The sequence below is a fragment of the Sinohyriopsis cumingii genome, chromosome 15, assembly GCF_028554795.1.
Source record: "Sinohyriopsis cumingii isolate HCF-2022 chromosome 15, ASM2855479v2, whole genome shotgun sequence".
In the NCBI taxonomy this organism is placed as follows: Eukaryota; Metazoa; Mollusca; class Bivalvia; order Unionida; family Unionidae; genus Sinohyriopsis; species Sinohyriopsis cumingii.
Window position 1 is genome coordinate 53,589,811 of NC_142975.1, and position 21,658 is coordinate 53,611,468.

The following is a 21,658-nucleotide window of genomic DNA, read 5'->3' on the forward strand; positions in this document are numbered from 1 at the left end:
GTACTGAAGGTAATTAAGGTCCAAGTATTCTTACAAACTTTATAATTGAACACAATGTTTACCATTGCTGCATTGCTCTTGAATCATGCTTCTGGACTTTTAAATGCACATTTTCCATCTTGAAAATAGCAGTACACGATAGTTTGTTACCTTGCTGAAAGCTATTCTAAATTACAGAACAAGAATCGACTATACTGTGAAGGTCTTTTTAGGGTTGGCTGGTCTGCTGTGTAACATAAATTTTCTTTACATTTGACATAGACGAAGCAAAAAAGCAGATATTTGTGACTTGATTTTAAGAGTTAAAACAAGTGGCATGTTCCAGATTTTGATTTTGTGGCTACATTTTAGACTTCCTCTTTTTGGAGTGAAATTACTCTGGTCAAAACCTCATGCAGACAGATTTAAATTTGCAAAAGTAAGACAAGTTTGACAGTTGTCACAAGATGTGGCTTGGAGACTAAAATACTGGCGTTGAAAGTAAAAACAAATTAAACAAATCATTAAGAAACAAAATCTGTTATTTACAGTATGCTGTTTATGTACTGATAAAATAAAAGATCAGAAAGAGCTTCCTTTAGACTTGTAACTAGCATGTAAAATAAAAGTTATTCCTTTAGACATATGATCAACATGTCATGTAACTAATGTGTAGTATGCAAGTCACTCAGGTTAGACTTTTTTGAATTTACTTAGAAGTAATAAAGAAACTTTGTCATCTCCGATTTTGTTTGATAGACTGAACACCAGTATTTTCACAGAGATGTCAAGCAGTTTACATAATCATAATATGGTGTTATCCTTTTTCTATCTCCCCGGAATGTAACATTGGCAATAGAGTTATTACTTTGTTGTCAGTTGGTACAAGCTGTCACTAAGGATGATCATCATAATAATGTGGTGTGATCCAGCTTCTTATCAGCATGGGATGTAACATGGGGGATAGAACTGTTGCATTATCTATCATTAACATTTTTTCTATAGCATAATGTTCAAAATTTTCACTGTATTTCTTTGAAAATTGGTACATGTGTCTGATTAGTGGTCCAGATGTGCTTTAAGCTATTCTCAATTCTTCAGTTTCAACATAATGTTCTTGTTTTACTTCTGTTTTACTGTCCATCCAATATTTACACTTTTTGTTCTGAAGTCTCAAACCACAAAATGAAACTTGTTATACATATTGGACAAATGGTCCAGATGTGCCTTTTGATATTCACACTTCTTAATTTATGTTTCTGTCCATTTCTCTCTCCATCCACAATCTAAACATTTGTTATATTTGTCTGTAAACATTTTCATTTCTGGAGCATAACTCATAAACCATTCAAGGTATTTCTTTAAAACTGATGCACACTGTGGATCAGTGGTACAAGTGCACATTCAGGTATTGACAGTACTGTAGATTATATTTTTATGTTTCTATCTTCTTCTGTCTTTCCATCCATCCTGTATCTACACTTTTGTTTCTAGATCATAACTCTCAAACTATTAAGGGTATCTCTGTAAAACATGCAAGTCTAAACTGGCCTTCGTACATCAGTGACCTCTGAATACATGGTTCAATTGCAGACATAATGCATCGAGTACCACTGTTATTATTATTATTTATTATTATATATTATTTATATTATTATTATTATTATATTTTATTTTTGCAGTTGGCATAATCATATGTCCAAAGAATTCATTCTATAAATTTAGCATTCATAAATTCAAGTAGAAAGGGTTTAATTTATAGATTTCTGCAAGTTTTCTCTCAGTCTGTTTATCATATTGTATAATATGGTTTGTATATGTGGTATGGAGCTTCATTGCTTGTATATTGAAAATGGAATTGGCTGTCTCAGAAATATATATTTCAACAAGAAGTTTTTAAGTAATATCACAGCCTTATTGAAATTTTGAAAAAATAATAATGGAGAGATCAGCCAATTCTGATATTACACTGACAGACTGGTTTGAGTATATTGAATCTAAACAAGATAATTGGCATATTTGTACATCAAATCACTTGTCTTTACCTAAATAATTCCTTATTGGGAAAATATATTCTTGATTTGGGCTGTTTGGCCAGAGACCAAGTGACTGCTAAATAAAAGTGACTGTTAGGGCTAGATTTGACTATATAAAATGAGATTTCAGCACCAAAAGTACTTGCATAAAAATTAAGAGTGCTGGACCAAAGGGAATTTTCAGTTGGAATCTTCACATTTAACTGCAGGAGTAATACCATATGTTTCTTTTATTATTGTTTTATATGGCTGCTTTTCGGTGTAAAATCTTTTGATAGGTAAATGCTTATGTAACTCACGATCATTGTGTTTAGTTTTAATATGACTGTATATGAATATATGTGACTTAAGAAAGCAGTAGGATTGAGTTGACCTAATCTGTTGCAGTAAATTACATTTGTGTTATTTTGTAAACTTTTAACCTTATCTGAAAACAATGCAAGTTCGATCCAGCAATGAATCACAGCAGTCTTGTCATTCTTGTCAAGAAAGTAAAGGTAAATAACTTAAAGAGACATGATTGGCTCCTGGCAAGATTTCATTATCAAAGATCAATTCCCATGTCTGAAATGTAAGGTAGTTTCTATTTATTTGTTCTACCTCAATTACTCATTTTTGTTGTTGCAGACAACACAATCAAGTGTCTCATGGCATGATGTGAAATCTTATATTTTCACATGTGAAAATATAAGGATATAATTTTCACATTTGAACATATAGGAGCTAAAAAATTATGAAAATAATTTCACTTATAAGTCTCTATTTCACACTTAAGTATATAATAAAAACATTTATTTTCACTGGACTATAATTGTTACAAACTGTTATAGGTTCATAGGAAAATGCTGTATAGAGGTTTGTTCCTTTTAACAAATGTGTTATCCATTCTAAATGGTCTGCCTTGATTCTACAACATTGATGCATGGATTACTAATAAGCATTCCCATGAGTTGGCATAACTGGAGTCACTCTTTTTATTTATACAGCAATGATCCCAGAAATAACACTTCCTTTATATTACAACCACAACTGTCCAGTCTCATTTTTATTTTCATAAAACAACAGAGATATAATCTGAAATCAGACTACCCTATATCAGTCCCATTTTGGTCTTAAATGAGTAATTTTACTGTAATTGATAGACATAGATGATATTTTCTTCCTACAGCTGCAAAGCCCAGTACAAATCATTGCCCACTGTGTCACCAGAATATTTCTGCTGGAGAGGATGGATGGAAGGATCACTTAATGGGCAAGGATGGTTGCAAGCAGAATCCACGTAGACTTCTTGCCCTTAACAAGCAACCACCACAAGGTTTGTGCCAAATTAGCAAATAGTTTCAGCTGACTCAGCAATAATTTTATTTGTGCATAGTAGGCAAAGAAGATTTAAGTACTTGTCAGTCAGTTGCAGGAATATTCAAGCTGTACAGTATCACTCATAGAGTATTTGAGAATTGCTTAATACCCCGACACCTGCACTGTTGCATAAAAGACTCAACACATTTGGTGTGTTCTCTTTTTAGGCATTTTCTATCCATTCTGAGATGAGCATATTAATTTTGGATAACTCTTTGTATCTTTATATTAATACAGTCCATTTAAGCACAATGTAGACATGATTGTCATAATGTCTCATCTACTTTTTATTTGTTAGCATACTTGCTTATATGCAGACCCCTCTTGTGGATCGTTTTTTTTTTTCATCTGTTGTAGAATTTGTGTCCCTTTCTGTTGAGTGCATGAATATTGAGACATATGTATAATTTTTCTGGCAGCTACATTATTTCAAATGTTAAGACTTTGTTTCATAGTTTTCTTAAGCCATATAACTTCTACATCGGTGGCTGTATTCAGCTGAAGCCTTTGGGACAAACGTGTAACTGATAATACTATGTCTCAAGTCATGCCTACTTAAACTGTTCACTGGCTTGACACCCCATTCTGTAGAACATTTGTTTAAATTTGTGGCTATAATAAAAGTTTACATTTTTTATTAGGAAATGGAGGAGGTATTCACCAAAACTGTGTTATTATGCTTTTAGTTGTTTGACACAATAAAGTGTTTCCATTGGAAAATGTGCTTTGTTGATACATGACACCAGATATAACATAATACTATTATGGACCCAATGACAAAAATTAAATTATTGTATTTAAATTGGTTTATCAGATGTATAACAGCTTGAGTTGAAACCATTGACCATTCTTCATTTCGGATGAGACACAATAAATTATGTTAAAAATTCTACAGCAACCAAAGTTTAATTGAGAAAGTAACCTAAGTTGTGTTCATATCATTGATTGGAATCTGTTTGTCCCTAAAATTTATAACATGTGTATATTTTTCAGAATCTGTTGTAGTGACCCTCGAAATGTTTGGTAGAGGTCTGGTAATTGACAGTCTTTGAAATTTTGATTTAGTTTGTACTCCTCCCTTCATTGACTTCTTTGCTTTTATCTCCATTTCTTGCAGGTGGAAAGACTACAACGACTACAGCTAACAGAGGAAAGACGAAACCAATTGCAAAGAAAAAAGCAAAATAATTGATCATATGATTAATGTTTTAAATAAAAGGAATATTATTATTGTAATGTTCATCACATGTTTGAGTCGAACACTGCAGTCGCATCATCTGCTGTGTTAGTGAAAAAGTAAAACAAGAAACCATCCCCACAAAATGAAATGCATTGATTGTGCTTATGCTTGATCTGATAATTTGGGATACCACTGAAATGCATATACACATACTCATGCATGCACATGCATACAAAAGCATGAAGTTATTTGTAATAAGAGTAATCTGCTTTTGAATGACATAGATAGGAAGGTTTCTTTACATGGATATTTGCGAATGTAACTTGGATGTCAGGCGTACTCTTTACAGAATCCCTTATCTTATTCATCCAATTATAACATGCATTTAGCACCAGTCTAGTAGATCAGATTTGGCTTCCCATACAATACTGGAAGATCAGGGGCATGTGTGTTGTATTCAGTCACTAAAATGTGTATGTATTTTGTTCTGAGTTTCAGAAAGAACAAATTTGATGTGGCATAGGCTACATAGTGGTCGTGAAGCCAAGACTTATTTGTATGACATATGAAACAGTTTCTTTCCTCCATCTCAGAACAAAAACTTGAAAGTAGTTTTGTATTTATTGCATACCCTCTCGTTTATGCTATCAAAATATTTTGAGATATATAGTGTGAAAGGAATCTAAAACAGTCTGAGATTTATCAATGTTTGATTCTCTTCGTGTAAGACTGTTGACACCTAAGTAGGTCCAACCTGGATGTATGGTATAGAAACATGGATTGAACATCCTATTGTATTCCAGATTATTGATGTAAGATTAAGTAGTGAACAGGAATAGATACCTTTCTGTAGCAAACTAACTCATGATTCCTTAGCTTTTGACCACATCACAAGGCAGTATTCATAGGAATGACATCTGGATTTGAGTCACATAATCAGCTAAATGTACAGAATGATTTTGTCACATGATCACATTGAGTTGATCATGTGACCACTTCACAAGGTAGTCTTCATAGGAATGACATCTGGATTTGAGTTACATAATCAGCTAAATGCACAGAATGATTTTGACACATGATCACCATTTAGTTGATCATGTGATCACATCACAAGGCAGTCTTCATAGGAATGACATCTGGATTTGAGTCACATAATCAGCTAAATGTACAGAAGGATTTTGTCACATGATCACCGTTTAGTTGATCATGTGACCTTATCACAAGGCCTTGATCAGAGGAATGACATCTGGATTAGAGTTACATGATGAACTAAATGTACAGAAGGATTTTGTCACATGATCAACATTTAGTTCATCATGTGACTCCAGTCCAGATGTCATTCCTCTGATCAAGGCCTTGTGATAAGGTCGACAGCTAAGGTGACACGATTTAGTTTGCTACAGAAAGGTATGTATTCCTCTTCATTAACTATAAATGTCTGCTGTAGCAGGTAACAATATTTGTTCTGAGATTAAGTAGGTATGTAATACTATTAGTTACTGTTTCAAGTAAACAATGTAGACCTCTTTTTTGTAGCACTTTATATAACAGCAAACCTGGGTCATTGTGCCTTTCACAAATGGTTTCATGTTATATCATGACAGTATGTCTTAAACTATGCATTTTTATTTAGATGAAGCTAATAGTACACATGGACGGTAATAAGAATGTCATTATTTACTGTACTGTAAGTTTTTCATTGAGATAGAGTGTGAACTTTTGTTACAGTTGTAATTTGTTTTAATAAACCAGACTCTTCTGTTCACCAAAATGAAGATTAGCCTGTGAAAAAACTTTCTGTATAAATCTATGACTTCAGTACATGCATCATGGATTTTAGATTGACCACTTAATTGTGTAGAGATGGACACACAGTAGGCAGGGATTAAGTGAAGCTGGGTGTCTGCTAGAGTTGATTCAGGGGATTTGGACATGGATTTTAAACTCCCCTCACTGACGTTATTATACCTGCTATGGTAGTCAGTATGCTAGTCAAATTGATACAAGACATTCAAATGCCATAAATATAATAATGCAGGGGTCAGTTTCATACCTATACATTTACAAATTATAAGAATATTAACATTGCGTATGGTACTTGTCAGTGACCTAGCCTTGGCTTATACAACGAGGACTTGGAAAAAAGATCAAACTACAAAAAATTTTAGTACTCACCAGCCCAGACAGTGCATGCATGAAAACATTGCCTAATTATGTCCCTGTTTATAGACTTCATGCAGGATAGTCAAACTATAACTGAAAATGATCTTTGGTAACTTTATAAGACTTTAAAAGTGACACTGATTATTAGAGAATATGACACTTTCTAAATGAATGGCAAATTGTCTTCATTTTCAAATATGTCTACACTATTTTGACAGCTGCATTCTGTCAATGGCCATTCATGTCATTTAGCAAGATTTTCACATAGGTAAGTTTTTACACAAAGCTGCCTTTTGGTGAATGTAGTGTTGGGCACAAGCAGAGATGTGATATTCATACTTTTAAGTTAATTTTTATGCAGTGTCAGCCTCCTGCCTTGATTCAACAGCAGTCAGCAAGGAAGAAAATGTACACACAGTTCCTAACAACCACTGGTCCACACCTTTGATGCTGAGCTTCAGTGATATTTTTACCAGTGATGTTTCAAAACAAACATTAGCTGCTGAATGAAAATGTTTCTTTTTTTTCTCACAACTGAACACTCTAAACTAATAAAATATTACTTTGCATAAAACTAATCTGGACTTGTAATATGGACTAAGAATCACAGATATTTTTTCACTTAGCAGTATATAAATCAAGCCATAGAAAATTTACATTTTCCTGATTAATCTTTTTGACACAAATTAAAGTCTATATCAGCTGCATGTAGATATCACATCTCTATCAGCTGCATCAAGATATCACATCTCTGTCAACTGCATGTAAATATCACATCTCTATCAGCTGCATCTAGATATCACATCTCTGTCAACTGCATGTAAATATCACATCTCTATCAGCTGCATCAAGATATCACATCTCTGTCAACTGCATCTAGATATCACATCTCTGTCAGCTGCATGTAGATATCACATCTCAGTCAGCTGCATGTATATATCACATCTGTCAACTGCATGTAGATATCACATCTCTATCAGCTGCATGTAGATATCACATCTCTGTCAGCTGTATTTAGATATCACATCTCGGTCAACTGCATGTTGATATCACATCTCTGTCAGCTGAATGTAGATGCTTGTTCCACAATTTTGTAAGAAAATGTGTTATATGCAATTTATATATGCAGTTTATGTGAAATAGAAAAAGAGAAATTGCATGTGTATTTTTTGTCAATTATAATACAGCAAATAAATCAAAGTTACAGAACATCTTCCCAAAGCTAAATGCATTCAGCATTAAATTACAGGATAAGGACAAAAAATCTGCCCTCTCTATTTCTCTCTCGCTCTCTCTCTCATTTATGACTAGGTGTATTGTAATTGACTACCAAGCCATAAAATTTGAAAAGAAAGAGATCATATAGTGACATCGTGTTTCATTCAGTGATCATATAAAGATAACTAATTATGTAGTGGCATCATGTTTCATTCAATGATCATATAAAGATAACTAATTATGTAGTGGCATCATGTTAAATTTTAAATGGTTTTTGGAACTGTGTTAAGAACATATGTAGAACATTATGAATTACTCGTGAAGCTGGAATCATTAGGTTGAATCATGCAACTACATGTATACATTATTAAATAAAAATAAAAATAAAAAATTTTAAAATTATGGTGTCGATGATTGCTTATATTGTGATCACAAACTCGGGCATTTGAAAATGGCAATAGATTTATGCCACTTGCAACATATACCCTCTTCCAATCATCTAACAATCTTGTTCTTTGGTATTCAGTATTTACGCCATAATCTATTTTGGACAGAATGTCTTAGGTTACGGTTCAACTTTCTTTTCATCTTTTCACTACACGCTGCATTGCATCAGTGCAGCTAAATACCTCACATGTAGTTTTAACCCAAAGAAAAGAAAAGGCATCCACAAATATTTAATGACCCCCTCTTTCTGTCTGCCTTTCACACACACACACACACACATAGGTCTGATATTTATACTTTTTGTTTTAAAGGAAATTCCTTTTAATTTGAACAAATGTACTTAATCCATAGAGATTATTAATTTTATTTAAAATAAGGTATATATTATTTATACTTTGTATACCCATCTGGTCATTTGATCAATGTATCTGACCATGGGTAAATATTAATTTTGCATACCACTACAAAGACTTTATGGTTTAGTGAACTAATAATTTTGGAGAGGTAGTTTTTCCAGAAATATGTTTGTATGTATTTGTAGGGGTGGCCAAGTGGTCTAAAGCACTCTCCATTCTGGATCACTGCCATCTCACCTCTGTCTGCGTGTGTTTGAGTCTTAGGCTCGGCTGTCGTGGGTACACGAGAAAGCTTGCAAGTAGCTTCTCATGGGTCAGTGGTTCTCCCCAGGGTTTTCCGCAGGTTCTTCCACCACCAGTTATACTGGCCACCATGTATAGCTTATCTTGTGCTGAAAAATGGTGTTAAACCCTACAACAACAACAAATGTATTTGTATGGTTTAAAGGCACATTATTTAAAATATAATTTCCGACATAATGTATGTTATATATGTAAAGGGTTTAACAGCACTGCAGCACAATCCTCCAGTCCAGTGCCAATTCAGTGTTATATTCCATAGATATAAATATTCCATAAATATAAAGAAATATTGTTAATAAAATGTAATTTATACTTGGGAGATAAAATTTTCTTACTCATCAGACAGTTTTGTGAAATTTTAGCCTGGGATAGTTTTAATGTGTTATCATGTCGTATCTTGTGGGTAGCGATCAGTTACATATCAATTTCAACACCTTTCACTGCACTCACTTTACAAAAGATAGCCTTGAATGTTAACTGTTGCCATAGTTTCTATATTTATATCAGTTCTACACAGTTTAAGTTCATATTCAGTAATGAGAATATTTGTTTATGAGAAAAAAGCCAGTATGGTGGAAAAAAGAATCTGTTCCATTTGTGTGGGTAAAAATAGGTTTGTTTCAGGGCCTTTGCACAGATTTTGCCTTTTTGAACTGTATTTACATACTCTACTCACAACTATGTGGAACACTGCAGTAATCTCAAGAAGCTTGTTTAGGGATGTGATGTACTCCAGTATATACAAATAATATTAGTTAATTCATATGTTTTATTATCCTGTGATAGTAATAGAAATTTGTATTGAATTTCAATTTATTATTTAAGATAGAATTCTTTATTTATTTTAAAATGAAACATTGCTAAGCACATTACAGATCATGGGTTATCTTCTTATGGTTTCTTTGTTTTTTTGCCATGTACATTGCATTAGTTCAGATTAAGTTGGGTCGATTTGCACAATGAAGATCTCCACAGATTTATTTGTTGATAAAAATTCACATAGCTAAGATTCACAAGCATGTCCTGATGTTTCTTTTAAAGGGACAGCTAAGTTTATTTCTTCAAAATGTGTTTGTTGTCTTTTAAATTTTCATTTTGTTTTTTGTTAAAGGCAATTATGTGAAATCAGATGAGTGCATAAACTCGCTGTTGATAGTGAGATCTGTCTTTAAAAATGACAATACAAGGACCATAATATTTTCTTTTGCACATTTCTTTGTATAAGTTTAAAATATGTATGAAAAGTGTTTTAAAAATGTGGTTGTTTGTAACTAGGCATTCTTTTACGAGGCAAGTGTTGATATGTTTAAGACAGAGAATGTTGTGATGAAGGTTTCCTTCTGGTTTAAGACAGCTAGGAGCTGTTAGGGCTGTTCCATTTAAACATAAATGGTACCCAGGGAAGGCACTTTTTAAAAAAATATATGCTAAGGTACTTTGATTTCACAGAGTTCATATTAAAATGATGAGAAAATTCTAAATTATATCTATAGGTGAGTACATGTACCCTTCTTTAAAAGTGCCTTCCCCGGGTCCAATGTATGCTTTAATGGAACAGCCCTTAGTGGATATTTCATAAAGTAAATAGTTTTTAAAAAAATATATTAGCTCTGACAGCATATTTATATAAAACTTGAAAAGAATTGGTTGGGGTAGGATAGGATAAAAAATATTGCTTTTTTTTATTAAGTATGATCATTAGAACAGTCTCATTTTGTGTACATGTTTGTAAAAATGTTTTAATATCTGCTAGTTTACATTATTGTGATGGGTAACATGAAGTCTTGTAGAGAGCATAGATCACATCAGTAACTTAGAATGGGCTGTGATTTGTAAGGATGGCATTATGTACTGTTAGAGTGAACATGTAATGTGCTGTTATGAACTGCATGTCCAGTTCAGAATTTTCAACATAATTGTGAATATGTGCTAACATCAAGTTGGCATAGCATTGAAGTATCAGATTCTCAACTGGATTCTTGTAAAGATTACAAAAGAAGTATGTTAGTATGTTATACATTTAGAAAATGTATATTTATTCCATATCAATGAGTGAATAGGTCTAAATACATAAATATCTAGATTCTCCAAATCTTGTTTTACATGGCAGTTTTCAAGCTCTTCTGTGAGTGAAACAAAATTTTCATGAATTGCTTGCATGAAGCCCCCCTGTGCTACCTGTTTGCTTCATCACCTAGCACCATTTACTTGCTTGTACAGTAGCATAATTAGCCTGGTGATAGACTAATTCCACCATAAAACTAGCATTATTGAGCATAGCCTGGGTATTGAATACCTTCCTTTCACCATTTTCTGGCACATTTTTTTGGAGTTAGGCCCTTGTTTTACTTAAAACATTGCCCTTCAGTTTCTACTCAGTAACTTTTAAAAGACTTTGAAACCAGATTTGATTTGAAGTTTTATGTCAGACATGTGCAAACCTATGCTCACAACCTGTTTTTTTCTACTTATTTACATCATAGAGAGCAGCTTTAAAAGTTGCTTATCTGGCTCATGCCATGGAGGAGGTTGCATATGTCTGCTTTATATTAAAAATACCTTGGTAAAGTTTGATTTGTAATGTTCTCCAGCAAAATTTAATTGAGTTATGGCCCCTGATTGACTCGGAATAAAACATGCATCCTACTGTGAAGAGTGTAGATCAGATCAGGTATGCTGTCCCATAATGCACCAGCAGATCAGTGTCTACACGGTTCTGTTCACGATTTCCAACAAGTATCATAAACCGTGAGCTCTTGGTATTATCCAGCTTTGTGTATGATTCTGTGTTCATATTAGACTACATTATACAAGGTAAATGATTGTGATACAGCATAATTTGGATTTGATGCATTAGATGGATTTGATTTTCCTCCTTGCATCCCAGCCATCACTGTAACTTAATAGATTCTTCAAAATCCCTATGTTTTTTTTATTCCCGTGTTTTCTCCCAATATTTGTTTTTCTTCAGAATCTATGTAATATCCATTACATTTTTTGGAGAAGCACATGTCAATTTTTATGTACTGCTGCTTTTTAAAAAAATGGATGAAAAGGACATAGAGTGATTCATAATTATGGCTGTACTACTCAGCCCAGGAAAGAAAAGTGCTGGATTATACTTTTTTTAAATATTGTTCACATGCATTAAGGTATAAATTTTGGGGCTAATTTGTATTAAAAATGTGGAAGTCAGTTGATAATATTGGCACATCGTTATTACAGTGTGTATGTGTATATATATATATATATATATATATAGAAGGAATCACTGCCATAATTCTAGGTATTTCGATATACAGTGTATCTAATTTGTAATACTCTGTGTTTGCATTTTCTTAGTATGTAGAAAGTAAATACCCAGTTGCATCTTTTTCTCCTCCAAAATTTCTAAATTTGGTATGTTTGATGATGAAATACTAGTTTCATATCAGATTTCTTGTGAATGATTCTTATTCTTGCTCTTAATAGAACATCAGTATTCTAAATTGCATCTTTCCTACTAGATTTCCTTTCACATTCAAACAATTCATATCATCACATGTTTTAACCATAATACCATCTATACTTTCCTTTAATTCAAATTGAACTACAAACAATGTAGACCCTGATCTGCTGTCACATGTGCTGGCCATCAGGGTCTATGTTGTTTGTTTTACTGATTACTCCCAACCAAATTGTACAGATTGAGATCTGCTGGCATATTATGCAGTGGCAGATCTTGGGCTATGCAGTTTGCAGTTAGACTGTACTTGTAAGCAGGTGTATATAGTAGTAAAAAGCAGTAATATTTTGGAAGTGACAGTTTAGCACACTGAATTTGAATTGTGAGTCTATTGTAATACAAAACTTGAATAATGTAATCAGTGTCCTCTGCCAAAATAATGAGACATTAAAGAAATGACTCAATATTACAAAGGTGTTGCTTTGACATTACTCAGAGAAAACTATAATTACCCCTGGGTCCATTATATTTAATTTTAAGCTTTTAAGCATGGATGATGTATCCATGGATTATCCGTAACCCACAAGCCCAATTAAAAAAAATTAAAATTGATCTGGCAATCTCAACTATATTTCTAAAATATGATTTACACTTTCTTTAAAAATTAATCATATTCATTATTTATTTATTTGAGTATTTATTAATTTATTTATTTATTCATTTATTCCTCATAACATTCTGATTGGTAAATCAGTACTATTCTTTGGTATTCTCAGTAAAAGCAGCTAATCATTCAACATAGACATATTTTTCAAATAACTCATGCTAAATGAAAACTTTTCAAAAACTAACATTTCAACAAAGAATGAAATTTGATAAGGGCCTAATTCCTTATAATTGTCATGCTTCTGATTAAGAGGAAAGATTTTCTTGTGTGTATTTTTTTTTTTTCGTAACTAAAATTAATGAAAACAACATTTGAATAATGCTTGGTACACATCATGCATCATAAATGTTTAAAAAAATCTATAATGTGACTTTTGGCAGGGACAGTCCTGTTAAGAATGGTCCCTGCTTGATCCCAGATTTCACATAACATGCATATCATAATGTCAGAATCTGTAAATGTGAGAGAGCAAGCACTAGGGCTTTTTGAAACTTATTTTAAAAATGTTTTCTATACTTTTAATACCCTGATAGCTAATTTGTGATTTGATTGTCAATCTTAAAGATTGATCCATAAAAAAAACAAGTAAAATAATAAGTATGAAAACTTAAATGCAACTTTGAGGCCACCCATTTAATACGTACGCAAAAATCTGGCAAAGTTTTACCCCTCCCCCCACCCCCGTACACATGCATACTTTTTTACAACAACCCCCTGCATATGTATGCTTGTTGCCTCCCCACCCCAATTCTATAGAATGTCCTATATTTAATCCACGCAGAAATGATCAAGGATTAATAATATTTACGTGTTTAATTAAACAGTCCACCGATGTTGAATGTCTGGCTGCATCAAAGAAATAAGTTGTGTAACTTTAAAAATTTGCCTAGTGTCTGCCAAAATTGAAACACCAACTGAACCCGGTCGAACAGGTTACATATTAGACTATTGAGGTTTAAGCCCCTCCTATTTCCTATGCGTATGTACATTATCAGTAGACCCCCCCTCCATACGCAAGGGTATGAATTTGGGTTAACCCCTCTTCCCCCTCCATGCATGGCCCCTTACTACTCTGTAACTATGGAGAAATGGTGCAATGGTGCAAGTATTTATTATAAAAACTGAATATCCCAGAAAAAGATGCAATGATGCTATTTTATTTAAAAGTGAATATTTTACTTATTTATCAAATTCTATGGATCTACTGTTCTGATTTTTATGGATTGTGTCGGATCTTTAGATCAGTGCTTCATGATTAGAATCTGCATTATACCAGAACAGTGACCAACATTTTCAGTCGTGTCACAGTGCCATTTTATTGTCCTTATGGCACATTCTTTTATTGCAACTCACTAACAGCTTACTAGCAACTTTCATTGTAATTGTCAACGATGTCAGCTTTCTACTGGTATTATATCATCAAATGAAATCTGTCAAGTGCACAGAGGAATTTTTGAGTTGGAAAGATGCAACTTAAAATGTTAACTTCTGTAATATTAAGTTATGAACCGATTCATTCACATGACAGTTGAAGACATGAAATTGCAGTATCCCGTTATGATGCAGCAAATTCTGGCAGAAGACTGGCAGAGGTAAAGACCCAACTCTGAACATACATCCAACATATAAGTAAAGTATGTACACAAAATAATGCAAATTAAAATATGCATTGTATATTAATAGAAAATATACACATATAATTATGACAGTAATTCCCCTCAATATATTTATGATTTTTCATTTTTCACAAAATTTATAGATTTTTCTTAAGAAATACCCTTTATAATCCATGTATTTTTTAAAAAAAATAGGCTGGGAAGCCTGTTGCTTTCATCCCACTAGAAATATCCCATGCAAAGATCAAACTAATTAAAATAAAATGTCATTATTAGAGTACAAAATGGCAAAATGTCCACTAAAACATTGCAATAAAACCCCTCAAAATAGAACTCGTGGTATAAAGAAACACTCTCAAAATCAAATTTTGATTTTTGTCCCAAATTTTCACTTCTTTATTATTATCATTTATGTTTTTTCATTAAACTCAAACTCGGCTTTTAATTTTACATTAAAAAAACTCTTAAAACTAAAACATTGATATTTTTGGTCTAGAAATAGCCTTTGGTTGTGTGTGTTGAGTAATTGTTGGGTTTGTTGTTGCAGGGTTTAACGCCATTTTTCAGCACAAGATAGACTATACATGGCAGCCAGTATAAATGGTGGAGGAAGAACCTGTGAAAACCCCAGAAAGAACCACCAATCCACAAGAAGCTACTGGCAAGCTTTCTCACATACCCAACATAGGCCAAACCTGAGACTCGAACCCACACAGGTGTGTTGAGTAAAATACACACCTAACATACACTGGGCCAGATTAATAACGATAATCAAATACTGTTACAGGCTTATCAGCGAATCAGTCACTTGGAAATGTTGCAAGGACTTGTGAGCTAAAACAGTACTCTACACATGTACTGACACAGATTAGGGCTGGCAAAAAGCTAATCTGATGTCTTTGTGCCATAAAGAAAGGGTAACTTTTAAGGCAGATTGTTAACAACAGAATGCTTGTAGATAACAACAAATGCTTGTAGATAATCCAGTCAAGAAATATTTATCTGCTAATTATCTATAAAAAAATTCTCTTTCTGTAAATGATGGCTTTTTTTTTTTAACCAAGTACCTGGGAAAAACCAGGCCTGTGTCTTCACTTTTGATACTTTGCTGATGTAGACAGACATTTAAGAATTAAGAAGGAACTTCCACTGTTCAGATAATTTTTCATGAAATTTGAAAAAACAAACAGCTTTCTTAATTGTTCACACTCTTACATTCATGACACTTGTCATCTCATATTTTCATCCTCTCTCCCTAGTCACATAAACATTTTCTTTTTTTCACACATATAACAAAATTCTCATGCTGTCTCTCAGATTATTTGGAAGATTAACATTATTTTGGTTTTACAAATTTACAGGTTTATTTTTTCTTAAAATATATATATGGTATCAATGATGATGTGCTTATACATCAATTTGTACACAAAAAGACATTTTTTCTTGTTTGTGATACCTTTAGTAAGCCAAAAACCTCAACTCAAATCTGGTCTCAAGGATTTTAGCTTTTGAGTGGTTGTATTATGTTGTCTATAATCAAGGTCATGAATCAATACAGTGCTCTAAGAATTTTTTGGGACATAACTCTTAGACATACTCCATTTCACGCTTCATGGGTTATGTTAGGATTTTGGACATAACCTCTTAGACATACTCCATTTCATGCTTCATCAGTTAGAGTTTTGGATAAAACCTCTTAGACATACTCCATTTCACGCTTCATCGGTTATATTAGGTTTTGGATATAACCTCTTAGACATACTCCATTTCACGCTTCATCGGTTATATTAGGTTTTGTATATAACCTCTTAGACATACACCATTTCACGCTTCATTGGTTATGCTAGGGTTTTGGACATAACCTCTTAGACATACTCCATTTCACGCTTCATCAGTTATGTTAGGGTTTTGGATATAGCTCACTACTCTGATGCAGTAGTTCCTGTATGTACAGTCATGAAACTTGACAAGTGCATTCATTTTGTAAGTCTTCTACATACCAATGACCTTCTGTTTGTGTTCCATTATTTATATTAAGTTGTTGCATTGAAATCAACTTCTACAACAAATGATTACACAATCAAAAAACATATTTAAGGGCAACCGTTTTTAGGGCAAGCAATTGTGAAATGTAGGTCACGGTTGCCTACTTTTCTCGCTCTGTTTGGATTGGTGTTTAGAATATTCATGTGGTGCAGGCAAGACATGGCTTTCTGATGAAAATCTTTTTGTTATATAACATTCACTTTTGAATTTTGCTTGATTTTGAATTATCCAGTACTGGAATTGGGGGTATTTTGTACCTTCAATGATTGTTTAAAAATCTGCTGTTTCAACATACAGGCAATCTGAGTAAAATATGGAATTGGAAAAACAAAAAATTGATAAAATATAGTGGAGGGTGGACCTTTAATAGCCCATCATTACTATTTGTTTTTTTTATTTGTTGTCCTGTCTCACAAGATAGTGCTTTACCATGCATATGTAGATATACTGTACCTTAGCTGAATTTCTGCATAACATTCCAACATTGTTGAATGTGTATATATGATAAAATATATCTTTGTTAATCTATTTTTACTTACAAAAATAAACATACTATGCAATATGTGGAATTTGTTTTTATTTTTATTCTTAGAACAGTTAACAAAGACATGTTCATCCTTACAGTCTTTTTATAGTTAGTTGATATACTGAATTCATTTTCTCCATACAAGTGTCTGCATATCCACCCTGTCTGGTCTGCAACTCTTATTTTATTAAAACTACTGATTTCAAACTCACTGTGTTGGTGCATATTGGGATGATTGATGGTGTGTCATATTTATTAACTGGTCACTGACCAACTTTCCAGTGTTATTTAACATTGCTTTAGAATTGACTAATCCCTAGACTTCCTATCTAACACTAGCTGCCATCAAAACTCCAAAACAGACTGTGAACCAATCTTGTCGACAGTAGTATGTAATTACATCTTTTGTGTTCTGCTGAGTTGTCCGACTAAAAGAATCCATGACCACCCCAGGAGTTGGACACCTGGATAATTTCTACTATATAACATGTATAAATTATATTTTAAATGACTGAATTATTATTCATCCAATTTGCATTAAATCTTCACACTTGATTGAAAATGTCTTAAATACTGATAGTTTGCAAAACAAAATTTGACAGAAATTTATATGTTTATGAAAAAATGTGATTATCTCAATTCTGGTGAGTCTTCATTCTTGTCCAGGATCCTTTTCCAAACCTTTTAACTAAATGCCACCAAAGTTTCATAGTGTGTACATTCTGGGCAGAGGTGCAGAAATTTCATTCAAAATCAAGTTGTCCATAGACAAGTCAATTAAAAAGTTTTCTCATCCATATGAAAGACCCACTTGTCAGTATTTTCATAGTTTAAATGAATAGTGGAAAACAGTACTGTTAAAATGTTTACTTTGATTAAGCTTGTCACGTTATAAGTAAGGAACAATAGCCAGATTACAACATGTATATGCTAGACCCTGAGGCTAATTATTTGCTTCATAAATGTTGCGAGTGTAAGCTGACATCAAAAAGACGGATGGGAAGCCAGTTGTATATAACATGGCCATAGGAACTTGTTACTGGCGCCTTATTCTGCTGAGTGCGTTTCACAGGTAAGTGGCATGAATTGCCGGTGTTGGCTCAAAGGAATATCAAGTGGGGGTTGTAAATCCACCCTTGACAGACTGCTGGGGAGGGGGCAATGTCTGCTAATTATGTAGACCATGGGTGAATCGACATCCACTCAGAATTGAGCAAGGCGTGGCCACCATTGGAATCGCAAGTTTAAATCTAGTGTCTTGAAACTAAACGTCAGTAGTCGCTTACCATCTTGCGGGAATTACATAAGGAAGTTATAAGCTACTCCAACGTCATTCGAAATTGACTGGAAACATTGTTATTCTGGGAATTACAAAGGAGCTTTGGAAAGGAAGCTTTTAGGAACCGGAGGAGCTGTAGGAGACAGAGAAGGGAAATACCCTGGTACAGTTGGTCCCGAGTCTCTGGGAGACAAGAAAAGGAGAGAATGGAAGTGGAGGAAGTGGAAGGGTGAAGAACATGGTTGTTGTACTGAAGGGGTACTGGGTACCAGTCAAGAAATACTACAGATGAGTAGAAACACAGGACAGGGGGAAAATCTATCACACTAAGTCAGATGATGAAATAGGCCGTCACTTGGTCAAGTGAAAGATGAGTGATATGGTTTTGAATATTGAATTTCATTTGAGGAAGGACTATCTGTAATTGAATGGCATTAAATTTGTTGTTTATTTGAATTTCACCTTTTGTGTATTCAGTAATTTAACTGTTGGCATCGCTGACTGGGGGCTCGGAGCTTTGCATCTCTTTCACTACTTCAATTTCTAACAAGAACGAGCCAGGGTGGGTCTTCTGTAATAATTAAAGATAATACTGGGAGCACCCTACCCCAACCTAAGGTAGTCTACGAGACCCTTTACAAAGCTGCACTATTTAAATGCATGCAGCATGGATCTGTGACATGTAAAATGTACTAAATATTTCAATGTGTCAATTTTGGACTTTTATGGTCAGGGTCTATAACAAGAATGCATTCTTGGTCTATGACTGCTGAATTGGTACTATGTTATCCTTGACGTTTTTCAGTAGGATATATTTCAGATATACTGTGGATGAAATCTATGCATGAAATTCTGTTGATGTAATCAGCTTCAAGTTTAAGTATATTTTTGATAAAAATCTCACAAAGATTTTGCCTGAAAAAAGATTTTCTCTGCTTTGCAATGGCATATGCTGTATTAAACAGTTTCTTGTAATGCTCAGTGTGGCTTACATTGTATTTATTAATCACTCTGTCTAAATCACTCTGTATAAATCACTGTCTAAATAACTCTATATAAATCGCTGTCTAAATCACTCTGTATAAATCACCACAATTTCTTTTTTCCATCAGATTTGGCCTTATTATTATCTATTATAAGTGACATATAATGTGCTTTGCACTTTTGGTGTGCTAATTGTGTGTCTTTCCTTGTGATAACCTGTCCTGCAAATAATCTATTGGTTTTGTCTGCAGTTGAGGGGCAACTTGAATGTTTTTACAAGATGCAATTTGTTCAAGCTTTGTTGGCCTAGAGCTGAAGAAATTCCTTCAGCCAAGAATCTTTGAATTCCCATTTTCTTATCATATTCTCTGTCAAAGTCAAATTTAATTTTAGCAAGTTTTGTTGACTACTCATTCAACTTGTCACCATTTGGCCCAAACTTTATAAGAATACGATCCATCCAGATACATTCCCAGGAAAATTAATTTTAGTCATGCATAATGGTTTCAAGCAGTCCAATGATTGGTTCAAAACAACAGATTCCTGATGGAAGCTCTATCCTTCAGCCAATAAAATTCATTCTGATGTAACCATAAAAAGATACCACTTAAACCAGTATAGTCTTAGTGTTTCCATGGTTGTATACATAGAAGCTGCTGCTGGTTTCAGTCCTAATCAGTAAATTTCAGCGTACATATAAATATACAATGCACCCATAAAGTATTCGCTTGCACTTGTGTAAACATCACTCATGGGGATTATTGCCCTTTCAAGTTACATACCAAGTTTACTTGTTCACAGACAAGTCATCTTGCAAAAGCTGCTCGTCCATAAGCACAAATTTCTGACTCGGACGATATGAACAATGTAGATCTGTACCCCTGATTCTGGGATGAACACTTTACTAACCCATTATCTAGTATGAAACAGATTGTTTGTTGCTTTATGGCACAGCAACACAAGTAGGTTATTTAGTACTGAGGCAACTGGAGTAAGGGACCTTGCCGAAGGTAGGTGACCCAGGATGGTCCATGGTAGGATTCAAACCATCACCCTTTTGTCATAAGTTTGGCATGCACCCACTGAGCCAACGTAGCTCAAAAAAGATTTATGTATCAACAAAAAGCAATTTTTTCTGTAAATTGTTTCTCCAAGAATACTTACCCAATCACATTATGTTAAGAATATTAACCTGCTACCTGGTGAATCCAGCCCTACTAAAAGACTAAAATTGTCTTTTCCTATCTCATGTAGACAAAGGGCAATAACTCTTGCCCATAACCCATACCAACGCCAGGTGTCACTAGTTTTTAGCAGAGCGATATACTTAACAAGGATACTTGCATGGTGAGGTTGTTGGGAGAGTTTTTAAGTAATGTGATTGGGTAATTATTCCCATATGAACCCATTCTCCTAATAACATAAGTAACACAAGGTGGGGTCACTGTGTTTGTCCACTACATATGGTTAAGAAAATAATTATTGAAATCTTCTTACCCACAAAATTTTACTGGTGAATCCAGCAAAGCTGATAGGTTGTGTTGATTGTTTTACTTGGGTCTGTTGTCCATCTGTGCTACTGTCACTAATGCTAAATGATCCAAATTTTGACTCCTCAAAGCTAAATCTCTGAGATAAGACTCAAGAAAATTGACATTGCATTCCAGCCAGCAGCTTCTACTATGTCAGATCGAATTTTTCGAATGCAAGGCTTGCAGAGATCACACTAATCCCATGACCTTAATGAGTGACTAGGATCTTGTGAAACCTCCGAGTATGCCAAGCGTATAACTGATTTCAGCTACGAAGCAGGGGCTTGTGGTGTTTGTGCGTGCCATGAATTGTTTCTGTGCGTTTCAAGTTGTGCTTGCTTGCTTGAACAGGATCTTGCATGTCTGCTGCTCTTGACCTGTCAATGGAAGAGAGCGAATGACGATTCTTTGTTTGACAACAGACAGTAAGTAACCTGTTTTTGGCTACAAAGCCTGGTTGAGTTAAGCAGACCATCGAACCAATCCAATCCGAAGTGAAAATAGTTAGGTCAATGGAAAGGG

At 33.9% G+C, this 21,658-nt stretch overlaps 1 protein-coding gene across 2 annotated transcripts in view; it reads left to right on the forward strand.

Moving 5' to 3' along the window:
* The window catches only part of LOC149781809 (centrosomal protein of 104 kDa-like), a 130,512-nt gene extending 113,135 nt beyond the window's left edge, over positions 1-17,377 (forward strand). For both annotated transcript variants that reach the window (XM_089935977.1, XM_089935978.1), the window contains 2 exons: positions 3,184-3,330; positions 4,492-17,377. In XM_089935977.1, coding sequence (XP_089792103.1) covers positions 3,184-3,330; positions 4,492-4,562 — 218 coding nt within the window. In that variant the 3' untranslated portion in view covers positions 4,563-17,377. The remainder of the gene's footprint in view (positions 1-3,183; positions 3,331-4,491) is intronic.
* Positions 17,378-21,658: the final 4,281 nt, after the last annotated feature.